The sequence below is a fragment of the Oryctolagus cuniculus genome, chromosome 11 (genome assembly GCF_051225735.1).
Source record: "Oryctolagus cuniculus isolate XC-2025 breed Fujian yellow rabbit chromosome 11, ASM5122573v1, whole genome shotgun sequence".
Taxonomy (NCBI): Eukaryota; Metazoa; Chordata; class Mammalia; order Lagomorpha; family Leporidae; genus Oryctolagus; species Oryctolagus cuniculus.
Genome location: NC_142877.1, coordinates 70,677,220 through 70,700,817, shown reverse-complemented (window position 1 = coordinate 70,700,817; position 23,598 = coordinate 70,677,220). Strand labels below are relative to the sequence as shown.

Below are 23,598 nucleotides of genomic sequence, written 5' to 3'. Positions count from 1 at the left end.
CGTGAAGTAGTAAGGGTAAAGGAAACATTTTAAAATAGATATTACCTGAATATTTTCTTTGCCTTAATGAAAAACTTAAATGCAAGAAAGCAGAAGTTGGGGTGTGCTGGGGTAGGAGGAACTAAACAAATTGAATGTATCAGGTATTCAGAATGTTAAGGTTTTTAGATTTTTGCAGGATGGAAACACAGTTCATGTTAAGGAGGAAAAAAAAACCTGTAGAGCTAACAGAGTTGCAAAGAAGCAATAATAAAGCAAAAGTCTGTTCATATTATTAAAATATGCTTATTTTACTTATGATTTACTTTGGGTTATTTTGATTGCATTAATTATTCAAAATATAGCAATGGATACAGAAAGTTTACTTTTGGATATTCAGTAGGTATGTCAAATGAAATTATGAAAGCATATATGCTATTGCTTCTTTGTGTAATGTGAAATTTTTAAATCAGTTGAAGACTTAAGTTCCATACATTTAACCAACAAAAAAAAACTTGAATTAATTTTTGTTTTAAGGTTTTCCACAGTAAAAGCAAATTTGTTCCACAATTCAAAGGTAATTCAGTCATCCATGAAACTGAATACAAAAGAAATTTCAAGGGTTTGTCTCCAGTGAAAGAACCCAAATTAAGAACTGATTTGAAAGAAAACGGAATTCGTGAAACACTATCTCCTGAAAAGAAGGTACTCATAACCTCTTACCTTTAAACAAAAAAAATTCCCCTTGATTTCAGATTCTACACATTTTCTTTCACTAATACCTAATATATAGGCATTATATTTAATAGTTCATTCATTCATTTGTTAAACTGATGTCAGGTGTATATGTAGCACCTGCTAGGAGCCAGGCACTGGGTAGAACTGAGAATACAAGGATAAGAAACACTAGCTCTTGGGCTGGTGGGGAGACATAAACAAATTGTTAAAGATAATGTGGTATGATGAATACTTAGCAGTGCAGCAGGAAAATCTGTGTGTGATATCTGGTGGTTGGTCTTACAGGAGTGCAAGCTTCAGGATTCGTAATTATAACAGAAATACTTGTTTTAAGTAATGAAATTAAATACAAAAACACATGTATTTTTAGCCTAGCATGTCAAGTTATAGCCAGTGTAACTCATAATATTTACCTCAGGATATACAAACAACTGCTTCTGTGTATGAAATTATAGCTATTTAAGTTGCAGCACCAGGCAAAAAATAATTGTAAATTATAGATAATTGGAATATAAATACTGTTTTTAAATCTCCTGAAATGATGATACCTGATACTTTGTGGCTTCTAAAAATAGAAAGTATATGACTTAACTATGACTAAATGGGGATATATGTATATATGTATATGCATGTGTATACACACACACACACACACACATATGACCTATGATGAGTTGTTGGTCAGCAAAAAAGAGTTGTTAAGTTACTCAGTAAGCATACTCACTAGGATGTTATGTTTAATTACTGTAACAATTAAATGTTAATTTATAATATTAAGGACAAATGTTAAGAATTTGAACAATGGTTCAATATGTAGTAACAAAGTTTTATTTTGACATGTATGTTTTGTTAATTTTCAAATTTTCTTCCCTAACCAAAGATCTGTAGTGTTTATTGTTAGAAAATGAAATAATACCCTGAGGTATATTTAAAAAAAAGCACTTACACTATTTTTCGAAATTTGCTTGTTAATTTTTTTGTGATTTCTGTTACCTTTCACAGTTGAAGCCTACTTCGAGAAACAGAAATATAATAGAATATCTGAGTCCAACTTTTATAACATCTATGTTTTCACTGTAATGTATAACATATTTTAAGTGTGAAAAGCTTAAATTATTTCCATTTTAGTGTAATAAAACAGACACTCCTTTAAAATTAGAAGCAGAGATGGCATCAAAAGACTCAAACCAGCCTAAAAAGAAACTTACTCCTTGGAGACATCAAAGGCTTGGGTATGTACTGTTTTTGTTTTTTTTTTTTTTTTTTTTTTTAAATCAAGGTATTTAGATGATCAACTTGGGTGAAATATTTACTTTCTTTTCGCTTCTATTAGGAAGGTGAATTCTGAATATAGAGCAAAATTTCTGAGCCCAGCTCAGTATTTCTATAAAGCTGGGGTGTGGACACGAGTGAAGGAAAATGTGCCAAACCAGGTGAGTGTGCATAGACTCAGTAAGCTCTCATCTTTGAGTCTGTATAACAACTTAACTTCACAGTGTATTTCATTTAGTAATAAAGATGGTAACTTAAAGAGATAACAATAGTAGCACTAAAAGTGTCAGGAACTTAAAGTTGTATGAATAAGCATTTAACTTATCAGTGTATTTACTTTTTTTATACTAACAAGCACTTGAGAGATTAATAGTTACTGTTAAAGTCGTTAAAGTTAAAAAAACACTTTTTTTCTGCAATCAAACATTTAATTGTCTATAAACTCAGATGATAGTATTACGAATTTGATTATTTTATAACATCCAGTCCTCTAATGTCTCAACTGAAGATTAATTTTCAAGATTAAATAATTTTTCTGATAGTGGCCCCATCTTTCTGTGATACAGAAGAGGATTGTTGGTGTTATTGTTGATGTAAGATCTGTTTTTTTGGCCTGCACCACAGCTCACTAGGCTAATCCTCCACCTGCGGCGCCAGTACTCTGGGTTCTATTCCCGGTTGGGGCGCCAGTTCTGTCCTGGTTGCTCCTCTTCCAGTCCAGCTCTCTGCTGTGGCCCAGGAAGGCAGTGGAGGATGGCCCAAGTGCTTGGGCCCTGCACCTTCGTGGGAGACCAGGAGGAAGCACCTGGCTCCTGGCTTCAGATAGGCGTAGCACGCTGGCCATGGTGGCCATTTGGGGTGTGAACCAACAGAAGGAAGACCTTTCTCTCTGTCTTTCTCTCACTGTCTAACTCTACCTGTCATAAAAAAAAAATCTGTTTTTTTTTAAGGTTTCTTCTTATGATATTTTGGCACATAATTTTTGTTTTATTAATCATAGTTGGTGGCTAAAATATTTAAATTACTAGCATCATTGCCTTAACTTCTTTGGGCAAAATACTTAAATAAGTTGGAGTTAGAATAATAATTTTTAGCTGAGAAGTCAATGATTAGTGATGGTAATACAATTTTAGTTGAACAAGTTATAGACATTTAATATGGGCTGTGTTTTACTCAAGTCTTAGACTGTTTTACCCCTCTGAAATACATTTCCTATCTGTGGCTGCTTATGAGATACCTAAATATAAGAAACTGTTATTTTCCTACACCTAACATTTGATGAAGGAATATACAAGAGTACTTCAAAAAGTTCATGGGAAAATGGAATTAAAAGATGTTTATTTTGGTGTAAAATATTTTCAAATTCATGCATATGAGGGTCTCAGAAAGTTCATGACAACTGTGTATTCTGAAGCAACCATGGATTTCAAACAACGTTTTGCTACAAAATGAAGTTATCTTTTAATTGCGTTTTTCTTGAACTTTTTGAAATGCCCTTGTGTGAATCCACAAGTGCACTTTGAACATCACTGATGTTATCATTAGGATATTAAGTCATTTTTTGTCATTTCTTTTTATATTTTTTGAAATATTATAGTTTTTGAATCTTTTTATAGTTTAATCTCAGGCTACTTTAATCCTAAGTCCCAGGTATCTATTCATAGAACACACAGTTGGATATTTTTTGGCTGGTGGTTATGTTTTTGTCATCTCCTTAATATACCCTCTTGCACTGTTGCTTTCTAAAGTTCTCACTTAAAGGATTGTTTTTATTTTTAAATTTTTATTTAAAAAAGTAGAGAGCATCTTCTATCCACTGGTTCACTCCCACAAATGCTGCCAACAGCCAGGGCTGGGCCAGGCCAAAGCCAGGAGCCTGGAACATTATTTAGGTCTCCCATGTGGGTGGAAGGAACCCGAGTACTTGAGTTGTCACTGCTGCCTCACAGACACGGTAGCAGGAAGCTGAATTGGGAGCAGAGGCAGGATCATTCTCAGATACTCTGATACAGGATGCAGTTGTCCCGTGCAGAGACCCATTGTCCTGCCACACGCCCGTCCCAGGACTGTTTTTATATAATAATAAGCAACACTTGTAATTGTCAGATCCCCAACCTCAGAACAACTACTGAATTGATACCGAAGCTGTTTTCCTCTCAACAGTCCTGTACTCTTTTAATCATCCAGACTACTTTGGCGGAGGCACTTTTATTCTTTGTGCTCCACAAATAGGACTTTGAAGATAAAGTCCCACATTTGAGAGACGTCCTGGAATTTGACAGACATTGTTAAGGACTAGATGTCAGCTGCCTCTTCATTTTGGGAGGCATGATTGTTGGCAGAAAATTTTATTTTTCCTCTTTTCCCCCAGTTTTCTGAGTTTGAATTTTCTGCATATAAATTTGAACAATTTAGTTAAATTATTAATTGGGAAAGTCAATTCAGAAATGAAAGAATTCTGTGTGTATTATGTAATTGGATGGCATGACTTGACATGGGAAGCTGTGTGTGTGGTTTCAGTTAACTCAAGAACGTTTTTCTCCCATTTTTTTTAACTTTTTTTTTTTAAAGATTGTATTTATTTATTTGAGAGGTAGGGTTACAGACATTGAGAGGGAGAGACAGAAAGAAAGGTCTTACTTCCGTTGGTTCACTCCCCAAATGGCCGCATTGGCCGGAGCTGGGCTGATCCAAAGCCAGGAGCCAGGAGCTTCATGTGGGTGCAGGGGCCCAAGGACTTGGGCCATATTCTACTGCTTTTCCAGGCCACAACAGAGAGCTGCATGGGAAGAGGAGCAGCTGGGACTAGAACCGGCGCCCATAGGGGATGCTGGTGCTGCAGACAGAGGATTAACCTACTGTGTCACAGCGCTGGCCCCTCTCCCATCCTTTCTGATAGCTCTGGTTGTTGGCTATAGTGGCTGTCCTTTCTATTTTTCATAATTAACGTTTTTAAACTCACATATAAAAATTTTACATATTTAGAGCATACCATATGATGTTTATGTCATGGCTATTCTTAATATTGAGTTCACATTGTTGAGTTTCTTCTCTTTTTAGTAGAACACTTTACTTTGGGATGTGTCAGCCTATTAGTCTTTCATCTTAGGTTAGGATTGTAGAGTTTAAAATGATATATTTGGAAAACATAAATTAGCGCTACTATTAATAAAGATTACTTATAAAGTGAATTTAAAGCATGGAATTTTAAATGTCAGTAATAGAGCTGAATAAAGTTTTACAGAATTTCTGTAAACTCTGTCTTCTCCCTCCTCCCTAAACAAAATTGATATCAAAACTGGATCTCTGTACATAAAGGGGATATTCATGTGGCCCCTCAGCCATCAAGCAGTGAGGTTCTTCAGTGGATGGAGTGCCTCAATTGAATTTCTTTTCTATTGTGGAATTGTATTAAGAGAAGCCAGCAGGTGGCAGTATAATGTATTAAATGAAAGGATTTAGAATGGGTATATAGGTTTCCTTTTCATATGAAAATATGTCACTTGCATATTAGGGAATTCAAAGAATCTTATTGTTCACGAGAACATTTTATATCTTGTCACTTTGTTGAACATGTTGCAATGATTAATTTGTGGTTATTCTTGTATACGTTTAGTACATTTCTAGAAAGTTGAGGTTTTGCTGGTTCCAAGAAGATGTTGAGGAATGTATAGAGAAAGCCGCATAACTTTGCCACTGGGGGAGGGGGCTTCTCTGGTGGTAGCAGCTGTATGAAGTCAGCAATTAGAGCTGGCCTAGGGGTTTCTTGCCTGTAAGTACTGTTCAAGAGGTAGGCCAGTAGGACAGTATTTAGGGTACCTGTTGTCAGCAGCACCTCAGCCACATCAGGGTGTGGCTGATTGTCAAGGTAGGTAATATTAACATATCCTGGTTATTGAATTAAACATTACTGAAAATACTAAGAAATACTGCGAAGTTTGATATATATTTAGAGGAAGGACTGATTCCATTGATTCCCATTAGTATTCGATTATGGCCTTAACCTGTCATTAAGTGTGTTTCTGTATTCCTCCCCTAGGGTTCTCTAAATGCCATGTGGTATGCAGAGGTTGGTTGCTTTTGAGTTTTTAAAAGCTATAATGATGCGTAGAGTACTTGTGTAATTTCAGTTGGAATAAAAAGTAGGTGTCAATATTTTTCTTAGCTACAAATTCCTCCCTGCCTGCTGGTCTGACAGTAACTGCATCATGCTTAAGCTTGATTGTTTTAATTTCTGCTTTTTATGCACATAGTCTGATGACCATATTTGGTGGCTGTTTTCTCTTTTTTTTTCTCTTTGGTCTCTGGCTATATTTGTGCAATGTCTTTGATGTGCTACTTGGTAATATTTGTAAAGGGACATTTACGATTATATACGATGTCCAAACTCTCTTGCCCAGGTTAAAGAACTCCGAGAGAAGGCTGAGTTTTACAGGAAGAGAGTCCAGGGAACACATTTTTCTCGGGACCATCTGAATCAGATTGTATCTGATAACAACCGCTGTTGGGATGTCTCCTCCACCACAAGCTCAGAAGGAACCATTAGTAGCAACATCAGAGCATTAGATCTGGCCGGGTGAGGTGCTTTCTGGGAGCTCATGTGAATCATAGAATGCTATAGGAAAGTGGCCTGACTACCCAGAACTTGCCTTCTAGTCCACTGGATGTAGACTGGCTATTTCTATTTAATTATTTTTAGTTTATTCTCTGTTGTGAAAAATAAAGCTAACTATACTTGCTTTAATTATTTGTACATAAATAGCATGTAATATAAATATGGGAGATTGCACATTATATAATATTAATAATTAATAGCAAAGTAGGGATGATTATATGATACATTTAAAGGACTTTAAAAAGTACAAGGAAAACACAGGGTCTATAAGCTATTAATACATATCCATATCACTCACTAATGGACTTTGAGGCTAATATGGATCTGGGTCCCTGATTTAATGGGAGAATTCTCTGTTGTTCTGAGTTTTGAAGTGAACAAACTTTAACTCTTTGTAAGAGAAGTAACACACTGATGAATTGCAAATAAAATGGTTTTTGGTTGTTACAGTATATTAATACAGTCATACAAACTAAATTAATCTATAAATTCTAAATATGTGACACCTGATTTAAAAAACTTAAAATCTATTCTTTAATGTATTGGAAAGATGAGTCTAAATTATAAAATTGGAATCAGTTTATTTGATCACAAGTACACAAGGTCTGCACAGACCTCAATTCAGTAACCAAGCAAGTTATACCATGTGAGGTCCTAGTTTATGCATGTAAATGTCAGTCTAGGGGCTAAGGATGACTTTTGTCACCAGAGATACAGACATCTCTGTGTGAAGGTAGGAGTAAGGGAAGATAAATATATTTTGGGTTATTTTAATAAAAACTCTAGATGGCAAGTTTAATTATATTATAAAATGAACTCATAATTAGATTTCTTTCTTCACTCCCTGGGCAAGACAATCTCTGCAGGAAACATGTAGGTGTGAACAGTGGAAGAAAATGATAGATGCACCAGATTAGTATAAGCTGGAAAACTCAAACTAATCAAACTTAAAACTTACTTTGTTATGCAGAGAGCCTACAGTTCCTAAGACTTTGCAGAAATGTCCTTCTACAAAACTGGAAGAAAAAGGGCAGATCTTGGAAGAGCAACCCCAGACAAATACCACGGAGCAACTGGGCATGTCAGGTGCTCCCACCATACCTGTTAGAAGGCGGCTGGCCTGGGATGCAGAGGACACTGGCGAAGACAAACAGAAACAGCCCAGAGGGGAGAAGGAGGAAGAGGAAGAGGAGGAGGAGGAGGAGAAGGAGAAAGAGAAGGAGAAGGGGGGAAGGGACAAGCAGGTTTATTCAGGACATCTGGAGAAGTTGGATGCACAGGAGAAATCTAAGGCAGACAAGATAAAAGAAGGGTGAGAGTTTTAAATCACTCAGCATGTAGAAGCATTATGCATGGTTGCTATATATTTTGTTGTCTCTATAATGATTCACACTTTTGGTTTTCTGACTAATGAAGATCAGATTTTTACTTTAATATCACAAAGTAGGCGTTGCTCTATGACTTATAACTTGATTCTTCCAGGTATTTGAGTCACCACTAATTAGCTGGTAATTAAACCCTTGAACACTGGGCTACTTGGAAAGGAACTACTCAGGGTGTTTCATTTATGTCCTATAATTATGATTTGCCAGATTTACAAATGTCTTTGGATGAATGTCTCCATGTATAATGAGAAAAAAAGTAGTATATTTTAATATGAGATGGTCTTACAAAAAGAAAAAAAAGAACAGATGATGTTTTGTAATATTTAGAAATCATTCTGAAAATAATGAATTCTTGTTTGATGGACAAGTTGGTTTGGGGAGTGGTTTTCTACCCTTTACAGTGGTGCCTTTTGTCTGTAGTCTGAATCTCTTATTCATTTGTGAATGTTGCAGCTCACCTGGAACTTGGGCCCTGATTTTTTTTTAAGATTTTTTATTTGTTTATTTGACAGGTAGTTACAGAGAGAGAGAGAGAGAGAGAGAGAGAGAGAGAAAGAAAGGTCTTTCTTTTTCCGTTGGTTCACCCCCCAAATGGCTGCTACGGCCAGTGTGCTGTGCAGATCCAAAGCCAGGAGCCAGGCGCTTCCTCCTGGTCTCCCATGCAGGTGCAGGGGCCCAAGCACTTGGGCCATTCTCCACTGCCCTCCTGGGCCACAGCAGATAGCTGGACTGGAAGAGGAGCAACTGGGACTAGAACCTGGAGCCCATATGGGATGCCGGCGCCGCAGGCGGAGGATTAGCCAATTGAGCCATGGTGCCGGGCCCATGGGCCCTGATTTAATGGAAGATTTCTCTGCTGGGTTGTTGCTGACTAGTGATCTTTCCCCTTTTTTGTGTGTCTGCTCCCTCTTGATTGCATGTGGATTTGATGGTTATTATTTTCACAAGCAAAATGGCCTTTTCTTACAAGTTTTGTACCTTGATACTGTACAATGATGGTCTAGTGTTCTTGCTTGTAGTTTCTCGAGGAAATGCTTCCTAATAGATGATTTCAATTTGTAGGTCAGATTCTTCTTCTGAATCCTCCTCAGGAACGGGAGGCAGGCTTCCTACTCCGAAGCTGAGAGAACTGGGTGGGATCCAGAGGACTCATCACGATCTGACTACTCCAGCTGTTGGTAATAGGCAGCCAGTGCTCCTGTAGACTGCTTTTTCTACGTGATCACTGCGATGGGTTGAAACCTGCCATTTTCTGCGTTTTGCCAGGTGGCGCTGTTTTAGTGTCCCCATCTAAAGTGAAGCCTGCAGCACCAGAGCAGAGGAGAAGAGTGTCCCCACAGGATGGTCTGGAAACCCCAAAGAATGATTTTCCTAAGGTAAATTATTTGTAGTTTGGGAAACAGCATCTGTTTTGGAATTATTTCAGTCATATGTAACAAATGAATGATAAGTTCAAAAATGATTGATGCAGACTTTAGAAAATCATCTAATGTATGTGAAGATGATTCATTTACGTTTTGTAAAACAAGGACATTAATTTTATTTATTTTATTTTTGAGCAATGGCATTGCATTGATGCTAATATATTTTCACTCTTGTCATACTGACCCAACAGGAGAAGAGACAAGAAAAACATTACTCTTTATTGAGCCTCTACTATGCATAGCTTGTATGCCAACTTGTAGGCACTGTTTTAGCACTAGAGCTATAGCAGTGAACAAAATAGACAGAAATCCCAGCCCTCATTGCACTTAGCTTCTGGTGGAGGAGAGACACAGTAAATAAGAGCTGTGTAAAGTACATAGTATTTTAGATAGTAATAAGCCCTAAGGAGAAAAATAAAGCAAGGGAAGTGAGTAGGAAGTGGCGAGGGAAGTCCTCACTGCAAGGGTAGCCTTTGAGCAGAATCTGAAGAAGGTGAGGGATCAGCCTATGTGCACGTCTGCAAAGGCATTCCAGTCAAAGAGAACAGCAAGTGTGAGGTCCCTCAGGTCAGAGTGTACCTGCCTGATGGCTCAAGGACCAGCCAGTGGGTCAGTGTGGCTGGAACAGTGAGTAAGAGACAGAGAGGAGTAGGGGTGATGAGATCAGAACATAGTAGTGTGCTGAATTGTGTAGGGCTGAATTGTCGTAGGTCATGGCCAAGGCTTCGAATCTTCTGAACGAGATGCAAAGCCACTGGAAGGGCAGAAGAGTGACATGATTTGACTTAGGATTTTTCCAAGTCACTCTAGCCACTCTGTTGCTAATAGACAGTGGGAGAGCAAGAGCAGGGACATGAAACCAGCAAGGATCAGTAACAATATCTAGGCAAGCAATGATACTCATTTGGATCATGGGGTAGCAGTGGAGGTCATATGATGAAGTCTGGTTCTGGATATAAACTGAAGGTATAGCTGACAAGATTTGCTGATACAAAAGATAAGGGGTAAGAGAGGAAGAAGAATTAAGGGTGATTCAGGATTTTTGGCTTAAGAAATACGGATGGAGTTGCCATTTGAGATGAGGAAGACAAGATAAGGACAGTATCTGTCAGGAAAGATCAAGAGATGTATTTGGATCAGGTTAAATTTGAGAAGCTTACTAGATAGACAAGTAGACACGTGGGGTAGGGAGTTGACTAGGAATTTGCATGTAAAGGAAAAGTTGGGCTGCAGATAGATTTGAGGCTCTTAACATATGGATGGCACAAGTATCTAAGGCCTTAGACTGGAGGAGACCATGAAAGGAATGGGTATAGACAGAGAGGAGACAGGAGAGGAAGAGCCAGTGAGTGCTGAGAATCAGGAGACTCTGGCATCCCGGGGATGTCAAGGAGGAGGGAGTGCTCCTGCTGAGTCAGCTCTGAGAGTTGATGGTTGGTTTTAAAAACATGGGGGTCCTTGGTAACCTTGGTAGAGGGTCATTTTGGTGGCAGCAAGGGACAAAAATCTAAATATAAGTGCAGTTGAGAGGAAAGAGAGGAGAGGAATTGGAGACAGCTGTCACAGACAACTCTTCAGAAGTTTTCCTGGAAGGGAAGCAGGGTAATGAGAGGTAGTTGGGAAGAAGTGAGATCAAGATGGAAGAGATAACAGCACGTTTGTATGTGGACAGGAGAAATTTTGAGGAGAGTGGATAATGCAGAAGTGAGGGGAAGCTTGTTAGATACTGAGTGGGAGAAAGACTTAAGATCTGGTGGAGACCTGGAAGGGCTAGCTTTAGGCACTCTGACAGGTCTTCAAGAACGGTCAAGTTCTTGTTTCAAGAGGGGGTGCAGAATTCACGGGCACTGATGAATACAGGAAGATTGGGTGGAAGCTTTTGGAAAGCCTCTTCTGATGGCTTTTTGGTGCTGCATGAAGAAGATTCTTGCTGAGAATGGATGGGAAAGGAAATGTGTGGAAGTCTGAGGAGAGAGAAGAAGGTGCCAAATAGCTTTGTTGGAGAGCCAGAGAGTAAGTGAGGCAGGCAAGTGTGGGATATTTCAGGGAACGTTAAGGGGCTGCTTTAAGTTAGCAGCCATAAATGTGATGTAAGAGAAATGGAATAGGTTGTGTGTTTTTCTCTAGGAAGTGCAGGGTAGGTAGTTGAATTTAACCAGGGTTTTTTTTTTTTTACATATTTTGCCTAGAGAAGGAGAGAAAATGAAAAAGAGGGGTAAGGGTATTAAGGGATATGTAAAGGTGATTATAAAGATTGGCCATGGAAGTTTTTTTTGGATTAGGGAGGGACAGTAGGAATTGAGAAGATGAAGACAGATGACAGATAAGAAAGGTGACAGAAGCAATGTATGGGAGGTCATGGTAGCCTTAAAGACTGGGGGACCTGTGGTCCTGTGGTCAAAATTAAGTATTGGTGGTTAAAAACTGCGATTACAGAGAGATTGCAGTTAGCAGTAATGACAAGGCTTAACATAATTCTGGGTGAAAGTTGAAAGTGGCTGAAGTAGAATAAAGAACATTCAAAAAAACTGGTTACTAATCTCTAAGGGATATTTTCTGATGGTTTTTTAGGAGTTCAAGAGTGTGTGCACAGTGAGAGTCTTCAGTGGTTGGGGAGAGAACTTAGACCAGAACCCAGCTTATAGCAAGTAATTGTTAAATGTGTGTTGAATGCATGTTATTGGAGTGACAGAATGTTGAAACCATTTCCTGTGGCATGTAGGTACACTGACTGATTAAAGAACATGTGGCATTAGGAATACGGTTAGAGGCTTGATCAGAAACAGATGTTGGGAATCTGTTGCCTCTGTGGATGGTCCTGCCCCTCCTCAGTGGGCAGGCTGCTACCTAGAAGGGGGGTGCTTCTAGGCAGCTGTGTATGGAGCTGACTTGATCCAGGTGGGGTTTGCAGAAAGCTTCAGAAAATGTGTATGTTAAAAGAAAGTCATGGATTTTTAAGAATTTTGGGCACCAAAACAAAAATTTTATAATTTAATATTCAGTGAACTTTTTGAATTACTTTCATTTGCAGCTGGATTTATATGGATTTTCATCCATTATGGAATTAATTTATTGAATAATCTAAATACAAGAAAATATCCTTATAACTTTTTAATGCCAATCTCCATCTCATCAGGCACACAACATACCTGTAGAATTTTAATTAAGCACTCCTATGAAATGAGAAAATTTCTTATCAACAGCATAATTAGAAATCTCTCCATGTGAATTTTCTGCCTCCAGCACTACAAGGGGCTGTCTAGGAAGTGGATTTGATTATTTCTCATTGTCTAGGCCTTGCTTGCCAGCAGGAGTCACTAAGCTTGAAATACATTATCAGTTTTTCGCCTTTATTTTTGTATAAGGGCTATTATTACATATAAAATTAAACCCATAAATCTTTCAGTTTCCAATAAATTATTCCTGTTGTTCAGTTACCCTTGATTAGTATCATCTTATGTGTTTTTAACCTAGGAATTTGGGAGAATATATTATCATAATATCTAGAAATGTTCTCACTATTAACTTTTAATCACATACTTTGAAATGTGGAAATAAATGGCCCAGCAGCCATTTGGGTAACTTACACTCTATACATATTACCTCGTTAAGTCTACAACATCTCTGGAAGATAAGTGTTGTTATTTCTGTCGTTCAGATGGTGAAACTGAGGTCTCATGGCTGCCATATTGTAAAGTAGAATTTGATTTCAGTGGGTCTGTCCCCAGAGCCTGTTTTTTTTAATAAGATTTATTTATTTGAAAGACCAAATTACAGAGAGACAGAAAGAGGTCTTCCATCTGCTGGTTCACTCCCCAAATAACTACAATGTCCAAAGCTGGGCTGATCCAAAGCCAGGAGCCAGGAGCTTCTTCTGGGTCTCCCATGTTGGGGCAGCGGCCTAAGAACTTGGGCCATCTTCTACTGCTTTCCCAGGCCATAGCAGAGAGCTGGATCAGAAGTGGAGCAGCCAGGACTCGAACTGGCACCCTTATGGGATGCTGGCACAGCAGGCAATGGTGGCTTTAGCTTGGGGCACCAGCCCCAAGCCTGTGTTTTTAACACCTTAATAAAACTATCTCACACAGCTTAGCAGTAGAATTCCATGGTATTGTTGATCATCTAGAAGCATTTCTAGATCTTATAAAGGACATTAAAAGTTCGAGTGTTCAGTAGCTTACTTCACTTAGAGGATATTTCTTACTCCATGATAGGTGCTGTGGCTATGATATGAATGACAACAGCTGTGGTTGGTGACTTCCTTATGTGACCTGTAGTCCAGTGAGGGAGGTACAGATTCATTAACCACACACACACAACACACACACACACACACAAAGTAAAACTAATAAAGGTTTCGTAGTGAAAGTGCGTAGTGTTATATTGGAAAGAATCAGCCTACTCATGGAGGAAGGATGCTGCCAGGACATGAAGGATGCTCCTTGGAAGTCATGATTGAGCTGAGATAAAGAGAAAGAGGAGGCGTGAACCAGGCAAAAAACGGTAGGGGGAGGAGCGTAGCATGTGCCAAGATCCCGTGGAGAATAAGAACGTAGGGTTTTAGGAATCAGACCTGTACAGTGTGCGGCACGGGACATCATACAATGTGGCGCTTGACAGGATAGCAATATTGAGAATTTTATGATTACCTCAAAAGCATTGGGAATATATGAAATATTTTAAATATGGAAGCATTTTAAAATTTTAAGTATTTGAAATCTCATTTGGAAAGCAAGAATAGACTATTGTTACCCTTAAAAGGCAATTGCAATATTCTAGGTAGGCGATGTGGACTGCTGGGGCTAGGGAGAGAGGACACAACTAATGACTTGTATAAGGAGAACAACATCAAGCTTGGTGCTGGATTGCATAATGGAGGATGAGAGCCCATGGATGCCTTCTGGGTTTCTGGCCTGTCTGACAGGATTGATGAGGATGCTATGCACTGATAAGAGAACTCTTGATGAGGACCTCTTTTGGAGAGAGCATAGCAGGAGTATCATTTTCCTTCAGTCATGCAATATGACTATTTAATGGACTCTTATTTTTTTTAAAAAAATATTTTCACTTTAATTGAGACATACAAAAAGAGAAACAGATGGAGAGCTCTTCTATCCATGGGTTCATTCCCCCAAATCACTGTAACAGTTGGGGCTGGGCCAGGACAAAACCAGGTACCTAGAATTCCATCTGGGTCTCCCATGTAGGTGGCAGGGACCAAAGTGCTTGGGCCATCATCTGCTGCCTCCCATGGTGCTCATTAACAGTAAGTTGATAAGGAAAGGAGGCAGAGTAGAGCCAGGAGTGATGTCTTAACAGCTGAGCCAAATGCCAACCCTTTAATAGGTTCTTGCTATGTGCCAGGCATTGTTTTCAAATCAAGGTATTCATTGATAATCAAGAAAATAGAGCATTCTGTCTTAATGGAGCTTACATTTTCATTGAGAGAAATTGACAAATAACTTTAAAAAGCTGAATTTCGAGTTATAGGAAGTGCTGTGAATTAATTGCAACTGCAAGATGATCTCCAGGGGTGGGTGAGGCTGCTGTTGTGTGGACAGGCACCTCTGCAAAGACCTAATGAGGGAGGTGCCCAGGTAGAGATCTGGGACAGAGACTGTTTTCCAGGTGGAAAGAAAAGCAAGTGCAGGAGTTCTTTTCTGGGGCTGAGTTTTGAAAAGAGTGAAAAGGCCAAAGTGTGCTGCACATAGGGAAGTGGAAGTGATGTTAGAAGGAGAGGAGAGGTAAGGAGTGTGATGTTGTAATGGCACTGGGAGCCCTTGGCATGTTTGTAGCAGCAAAGCTACTCAGTGGAGAGCTGCTGTACACAGGGCAGGGTAGGAGCAGGGAGACCATAAAGGGGCTTTAAATAAAGCAAGAGATCATGAAATCAGTTACATTAAACCTGGGAGCCCCATGCGTTAAAAATATTTACAGATTTTATTCAAATATCTTTTTAAAAAGAGTTATTTATTTATCTAAAAAGCAGAGCAACAAGAGAGGGAGTAGGCCGGCGCCGCGGCTCACTAGGCTAATCCTCCGCCTAGCGGCGCCGGCACACCGGGTTCTAGTCCCGGTCGGGGCGCCGGATTCTGTCCCGGTTGCCCCTCTTCCAGGCCAGCCCTCTGCTGTGGCCCGGGAGTGCAGTGGAGGATGGCCCAGGTGCTTGGGCCCTGCACCCCATGGGAGACCAGGAAAAGCACTTGGCTCCTGGCTCCTGCCATCGGATCAGCGCAGTGCGCCGGCCGCATCGCGCTGGCCGCGGCGGCCATTGGAGGGTGAACCAACGGCAAAGGAAGACCTTTCTCTCTGTCTCTCTCTCTCTCACTGTCCACTCTGCCTGTCAAAAAAAAAAAAATAAATAAAAAAAAATAAAAAAAAAAAGAGAGGGAGTAAAAGAGTGAAATATGGCTGCAACAGCTGGGCTGGGGCAGATTGAAGCCAGGTCTTCCACATGGGTGACAGGGGCTCAAGTCTTGGGCCACCTTCTGCTGTCTTTCCAGGCATATTAGCAGGAAGCTGGATGGGAAGCAGAGCTCCTGGGACTCAAACCGGCACTCTGATACAGAACGCTTGCATTATAAGCAGCAGCTTAACCCACTGTGTTACAACAGCAGCCCTTCATACAAGTCTTTTTAATAATAGTAAAACCAGTTTAACAGAGATCCCAGATTCTGATATATGCAGAAAAAGAAAAAAAAATCAAAAGAACAATTTCCCTCTGGAATTGTATGTATTGTACTAATGGATACTTGAGATTTAAAAAGAAAGCAAGTGGAAGGTTTTTGATTGTACTCTAGATCTGATTTAAAACATGTATATACTTGGTGGAGACCACAGGCTGTCTTTACTTTAAAGCAGTAAATGCTATAATTGTAGAAAATAACACCTAAGTTTAGGAAGCAGAGATTTGAATGTTGCATTAATAGACTGAAAGATAGTAAGTGAAGGGAGTTATTGAAAGAATAATCAGGAAAGTCTGAAACTTATTTAATTTTACTATTTGTATTTTGAGAAGTTGAATTATGAGGAACTTATAGGATAATCATACATTGTTATTGTGGAAACAGAAAATCCTGGCCAAACTGGAAAAAAAAAAAAAATGAGTGGCTTACACCTACTGTCCAGGGACATCCACTGTTAACTATTTGAGATATTTAAGCATATATGTGTGTTAATGTATTTGTTTATTGTATTATGTAAAAGGCTTTATAATCTACTTTTTTTCTTACTTAGTCCTATATTGCAAATATATATCCACATCATTAAATACTATTTGTATTCTTATTGTTAGTGACATTATATGCAATCTGTGATTATGTGATAGGTTTTTTAAATAAGATGTTATTATTGAAATCTGATTTTAAAGCTTTATTTATTTGAAAAGCAGGGGAAGAAGGATGAGGGGAAGGGGGGAAGAGAGAGAGGTAGAGAGAGGGAGGGAGTGAGGGAGCGATCTTCCATCTGCTGGTTCACTCCTTAAATGCCCACACACAGTCCTGAGACAGGCCAGGTTGAAGCCAGGAGCCCAGAAGACTGCTTTTGGGTTTCCCAGTTGAATGACATGGACTCGAGTACTTGGGCCATAATGTGTTGCCTCCCAGCATGTGCATTAGCAGGAAGCTGGATCAGAAGAGAAGTATCTGGAACTTGAACTAAGCATTATGATATGGAGTGTGGGTGTCCCAAGTGATAACTTACTTAATTGCTGTGCCAAATGCCCACCCCTCCATGAATTTTTTTTTTTTTTTTTAAGATTTAATTTTGAAAGGGAGAGTTATAGAGAGAGAGGAAAAGACAGAGATAGGGAGACCTTCTGTTTTGCTGGTTCACTTCCCAAATGGCCACAGCAACCAGGTCTGGGCCAGGCTGAAGCCAGGAGTCAGCAACTCCATTTAGGTCTCCCACATGAGTGACAAGGGCTGAAGCACTCGGGCCATCTTCCACTGCTTTCCCAAGTACATTGGTAGGGAGCTGGATTGGAAGTAGAGTAGCCGGGACTCGCACCTTGCTCATATGGGCGCTGTGCCACAAAGCCAGCCCTCACGAAATTTTTGAAGTCCCCTCAAATATGTACATCTTTTGTTGTTGTTGTTTTCATTTAGAAAGAAAGTCGTGCTGTATCTGTACTGACTTCTCCAGCTGCTGGTATAAAAACAGTTGATCCCCTGCCTTTGCGGGAAGATTCTGAAATCAATATCCCTAAATGTGCTGAGGCAACTCCTCCAGTTTCAAAAATTCCAGCATATCCAATGAACACCCCCGGACAGTCACCTTCTCCACCGTATGCTTTATCCTACTGGCATCCCTCTCGTCGAATTCAGGGCTCTCTGAGACACCCAGAATTTCAGCATAATGGTAACTATTTTAGTTTCAATTTATTGTCTGTTGAAATGACTGATAAGTAAAATATATGGTACACAGGTAAGCCTGTATTAATAAACAATTTAGTTTTTTAGTTAACACAGTAGATTTCTTTGAGACATTCAATTATACTACAACTCAGTTTGCATTTTGCTCTTACGTAAGTATGAGCTCTCTCCCAAGTTCTTATTCACGTTCATACCTGTGTAAGTAACCCATTGGGTCCCCACAGCACCTCTCCGGGCGTGACAGCCCCAGATGAAATCTGAAATTGCCTGACGTTGCTTGGGTATAGAACTCACGGTCAGAAATCATTTTCCCTTAGTTTTATTAGGTATCATCACTCTGCTCTTTTTTACCTTCTACTTTTGCTATTGAGACATCTGATAATCTAGTGCTATTTCTGTCCTGTTATTACTTTATTTTGTATATAGCATTTTCTTTTGGGAAGCTTATAGGGTTTTCTCATCACACCTAAAGTGAGAGCAGGTTTCTTTTTCATCTGTTTTGTTGGTACTCTGTAGATCTTTCCAATCTAGAAAATTCTCACCTCTGGGAACTTTTCTTGAATTATTCAGTCAGTAATTAATTCTGCTCCATCTTCTGTTGCCTCTTTTTTTTTCAAGATTTTTAATAATTTTTTAATTTATTTATCTGAGATGTAGGGTCACAGACAGTGAAAGGGAGAGAAAAAGAGAAAGGTCTTCCATCTGCTGGTTCACTCCCCAAATGGCTGCAATGGTTGGAGCTGAGCCAGTCCGAAGCTAGGAGCCAGCAGCGTCTTATGGGTTCCCATGTGGGTGCACTGGGGCCATCTTCTACTGCTTTCTCAGGCCATAGCAGAGAGCTGGATCAGAAGAGGAGAAGCTGGGACTTGAACCAGTGCCCATAAGGGAGGCCAGCGCCTCAGGTGGATGATTAACCTACCATGCCACAGCACTGGCTCCTGTTGCCTTTTTTTAGTGCTCCTATTACTTAGCTGTTGGATGTGATTCCATTTTGTTTACCTTCCTGCTCCTATTTTCCATCTCTGTCTTTCTATTTAATTTGAAAGGGATGCTAATTTGTATCTTCTACCTTTTTTGTTCTTTCTTTAAAATAACTTTTGCTACAATATTTTTTATTTCTAAAAATTAAAAAATTACTACCTACTTCTTTTATACAACATTCCATTTTTATTTCATGTATTGAATGTTTTATCTCTGAGGAAATAAATGATACATCTATCACCCACCCTGTTTCAAATATGGTACCTTGCCCTCAGTTGAACCTGAGTGTCCTTCAGTCACGGTAGCTCTAATAAACCTTTAAAGACTAAATTGCCATTCCTCCTTTGGGTGAGTGGCAGTCACCCAGCGGTGTAAATTTAAAGAAGATTCTTGTAGTCTGTTTTGTAGAAAGACTTTCACCCAGTTTCCTGTCTAGTCTTAGGTCCACTCACTTATCTTCTCAGGGGTACTCAGTCTTCCCAAAGCCTGCCCCATTTAGGGGACACACTGATTGCTTCTTGGTTTCGCTCCTCTGTTGGCTTAAGAATGCACCCTGCTCAGATATCATTACACACTCACTGCCCTTCAGTTCCCAAAGTTTTGTCACTGTTTTCTTGTCTCCCATTAAATGTAAATTAATTAAATGTAAATTAAATGTAAATGTGTATATTTAACCTGTCATCTCTAAACACAAGCCTACTATGTTTCTTTAAAGTTAGATCAATATAATTATTAAAAGGAATTCTAGGAGATTATCTGTAGTTTGCTTACATATTTGCTAAGTACACTAAACATTAATGAATGGCCCTTTGATAGCAATTTCTATCAAGATAAGGAATTTTTTTAAGATTTATTTATTTACTTGAGAGGCAGAGTTTGAGAGTTAGAGAAAGAATGAGAGAGGGGTCTTCCATCTGCTGGTTCACTCCCCAAAGAGCTGCAATGGCCGGATCTGGGCTCATCCGAAGCCAGGAGCCAGGAATTTCTTCCGGATCTCCCATGCAGGTGCAGGGGCCCAAGTGCTTAGGCTGTTTTCAATTGTTTGCCCAGACCATCAACAGGGAGCTGGATTGGAAGTGGAGCAGCTGGGACATGAACTGGTGCATATATGGGATGCTGGCGCCTCAGACAGATGCTTAACCCACTACTACACGGCCCTGGCCCTTCAAAATGTGGAATTAATAAAATTTGTATAGCCTACTTTCACTAAAGATTTACGATCCAAGTTTTAGTCTGTTTTGTGCTTCTATACTAGCATGCCTGAGACTGGCATTCACAATGAACAGAAACTTACTGGCTCACAGTTGTGGAGGCTGAGCAGTCCAGATCAAGGCCCTCTCACCAGAGAGCTGCTCCTATGATAATAAACCCAATTTTTTTTAATTTTAAAATTTTTTTAAGTTTTTATTTAATGAATGCATTTTTTCATAGATACAACTTTAGGAATACAGTGGTTCTTTCCCCCATACCCACCCTCCCCCACTCAACTCCCATCTCACCTCCCTCTCCCTCTCCCTCTCCCTCTGCCATCTCCTTCTTTATGGTTCATTTTTAGTTTGACTTTATATACAGAGGACCAACTCCATGCTAAGCATAGACTTCAACAGTTTGCACCCATGCACACACACACAACATATAGAGTACAGTTTGAGAACAAAATTTGCAGTCGATTCTCATAGTACAACTCATTAGGGATGGAGGTCCTATATGGGGAGTAAGTGCACAGTGACTTCTGTTCTTTTAACAAGTAACATTCTTATTTATGACGTCAGTGATCGCCTGAGGTGTGAACCCACTCTTGAGATTACTGCCTGAAGCAGCTCTTACCCATCCCACCTCCCAGTGCCATCACAATGAAATGTCATTTTAACATGAGCTCTGGAGGGGACAGACGTTGAAACCAGAGCACTAAGATATGCTATTTGGTGACTTTGAGGATAATTTCTTCTTCTTCTTCTTCTTTTTTTTTTTTTTTTAAGTGGGAAAAACAAGGACGCACAATTTCCAGTTACCTCAGCATGGAGCCTTTAATGATGAAGGTATTTCAGTGTCGTGACTTAGAAGTCTATGATAGTGTGTGTGAGAGCATAATGACCTTACATTTGATTGGCACTTTATTGTTTATAAAGTACTTCCGCAGTTATTTCCTTAGATCCTTTGTGAGGAGGGGGAGAAGTTATCCCATCTGTAGATGAGTCAGCTGGCACCGCAGTGGTCAGGCCCTTCACCAGGGCGGTGGGATCATTAGAGCCCGCGCCTGGTGTCCCAGCCAAGGGCAGTTTCTCTTTCTGTTTGTCCACCCTGTCCAGCTTGTGGCTCAGGGATTTTTCCTAGTGATACTCCCTTCATGTTTGTTTTCAAATATCTATGTTTTTCTCAATTTTCAGTTCTCAAAATATGATATGAGTAGGGAAAATGGACTTTTTTTCCTCCTGTGAGGTTTTCATTCTGACATTCATTTGCTTCTAATAGTGGCCGGAAGATTTTTGTGTTCTCAATGTGAACAGTTGAAATTATCATTTTGATTCATCCTAAGAAGTATGGAATTACTGAATTTCTGAAGTTTGAACTGAAAAGCAAATGTTAATTTCATACTTCACATATATTAAGGATTTTCTTTGCACTTGGGAAATTTATGATTTTTTTTCCTTAGAATTCAGTGAACTAGAAATCAATTTGTTAGATTTTGAAATGCAAATATCTGGCAACTTTGAATCCAGTTCTGTTTTATTTTTAATGGAAGAGCAGTTTTTATAAATAGATTGCATACTCATTGAGGAATTTCAGTAATAAGGAAAAGTAGCATATTAAAATCAAACAGTATGTTTATATTTAGTGAGATTACTTTAGAAAGGTGATGTAAGTACCATGGTCAGGTCTGGCATTTTGTTTAAAAAGTTTAGCAATGATTTTTTTGTTCAGAGCAGCTGTGTTTTTGAAAAGTCAGACAGGATGATATTACGATTAATTGTGTCCAAGTAATACTGAAATTATAGGCTATGTGTTTAGTTTATGATGTTGCGGGATTTGGGGAAGAGAAGCATGATTGATTTCTATGAATGTTAAACTGGGAAGATTAATGTAAGTTACCATGAAGGTGTTTCTTACATGTCAATGAATTATGTTTTTCTGATTGGTCCAACATTAATATTATAAAATTTGATGCTTTTAATTTTCTGTTACTCTTGTATACAACATAATGTTGTTTAATGGTTGTTCTTGCTCTGAACGTGACCTTGGGGTTCTGTCATTGCAGATGAGGACAGACTGTCTGAGATTTCCGCACGCTCTGCAGCCTCTAGTCTCCGGGCTTTCCAGACACTGGCACGGGCCCAGAAGAGGAAGGAGAATTTCTGGGGCAAAACATAAATGGAGTTGCAACACCTTCATCTAGGGAACTATTGCCCTATTTTTTCTGTATTACTTACTGTGTTAAGATTTTTTGAGTGTTTGAATTTTTTTCTGACATTTCTTAAAAAAAAGTGATTTTTCAATAGTCAATTCAGTTTACTTGGAAATTTTTACCACATGCTTATACAAATTTTTAAGATGTAGATTATATAGTTCTTCACATGTCCTAATTTTTTTTTTTAATTAGTTGTCAGGGATAGCTGGCAGAATTGTGAATTTCACCCAGCCAGAGAATATTCTAAAAAGATAAAGTTAACAGCCAAGTGGGGAGTGTGTATTCTTCTAAGATTGACTGTGTCTTTATAATGGCAGAAGTCATAAAATGAGTTACTGTTCCTTTAACTTTTGCTGTACTATTTATTTTAGCACCATCTACATGTTGTTGCAATGTTATTTAAGAAAACTATACTTTGAAAATACTAGCTGTATATATTTTTCTTATTTATGTAACAAAATTTGCTGAGAGAATGTGTATATTTTTATCTTGGTGTGTATTCTATTTGTATAATGACTTCAGCTTACATTGAATAATGTCTGGATTTTGAAAAATTATTTGTATAATGTGAAATTAAAACTTTGTAGATATTTTGAAATAAAAATTGATCAAGTGTGTTTGGCTTCTCCAGAAAGTTATTACATGGAACAAATAACTGTCTGTGGCGGCATAAGCTATTCTTCTTTTGCTGCTGTTAGAATGCAGTGAAGGGGCCAGCGCTGTGGCGTAGTGAGTAAAGCCGCCACCTGCCGTGCTGGCATCCCATATGGTTGCCAGTTCAAGTCCCAGCTGCTTTACTTCCAATCCAGTTCTTTGCTATGGCTTGGGAAAGCAGTGGAAGATGGCCCAAGTTCTAGAGCCCCTTCACCCACATGGGAGACCCAGAAGAAGCTCCTGGCTTTGGATCAGCACAGCTCCGGCCATTGGGGCCATTTGGAGAGTGAACCAGTGGATAGAAGACCTCTCTCTCTCTCTCGCTCTCTCTCTTTCTCTCCCTCTGCCTCTCTACCTCTCTGTAACTCTGCCTTTCAAATAAAATAAATCTTAAAAAAAAAAAATGCAGTGGCCAGCGCCGTGGCGCAGTAGGTTAATCCTCCCCCTGCAGCGCCGGCATCCCATATGGGCACTGATTCTAGTCCCAGCTGTTCCTCTTCCAACCCAGCTCTCTGCTGTGGCCTAGGAAAGCAGTACAAGATGGCCCAAGTGCTTGGGCCCCTGCACCTGTGTGGGAGACCTGGAAGAAGCTCTTGACTCCTGGCACAGCTCCGGCTGTTGCGGCCATTTGGGGAGTGAACCATCAAATGGAAGACCTCTCTCTCTGTCTCTCTCTCTCACTGTCTGTAACTCTACCTCTCAGATAAATAAATAAAATCTTTGAAAAAAAAAAGCGCAGTGAGGTTGAGTCTACAATATTTCTGCACAAATA

The 23,598-nt window shown here is 39.3% G+C and overlaps 1 protein-coding gene across 2 annotated transcripts in view; it reads left to right on the top strand.

Annotated features, from left to right (window-relative positions):
- SAXO6 (stabilizer of axonemal microtubules 6) overlaps positions 1-22,789 on the top strand; it is a 32,380-nt gene extending 9,591 nt beyond the window's left edge. The window contains exons 5-15 of one of the 2 annotated variants that reach the window (XM_008256764.5): positions 517-684; positions 1,846-1,949; positions 2,051-2,150; positions 6,029-6,058; positions 6,390-6,565; positions 7,575-7,916; positions 9,052-9,167; positions 9,256-9,365; positions 17,519-17,771; positions 20,746-20,805; positions 22,023-22,789. In XM_008256764.5, the coding sequence (XP_008254986.1) occupies positions 517-684; positions 1,846-1,949; positions 2,051-2,150; positions 6,029-6,058; positions 6,390-6,565; positions 7,575-7,916; positions 9,052-9,167; positions 9,256-9,365; positions 17,519-17,771; positions 20,746-20,805; positions 22,023-22,135 (1,572 nt within the window). In that variant the 3' untranslated portion in view covers positions 22,136-22,789. The remainder of the gene's footprint in view (positions 1-516; positions 685-1,845; positions 1,950-2,050; positions 2,151-6,028; positions 6,059-6,389; positions 6,566-7,574; positions 7,917-9,051; positions 9,168-9,255; positions 9,366-17,518; positions 17,772-20,745; positions 20,806-22,022) is intronic. The other variant, XM_002711318.6, reaches the window with a different exon arrangement.
- Positions 22,790-23,598: the final 809 nt, after the last annotated feature.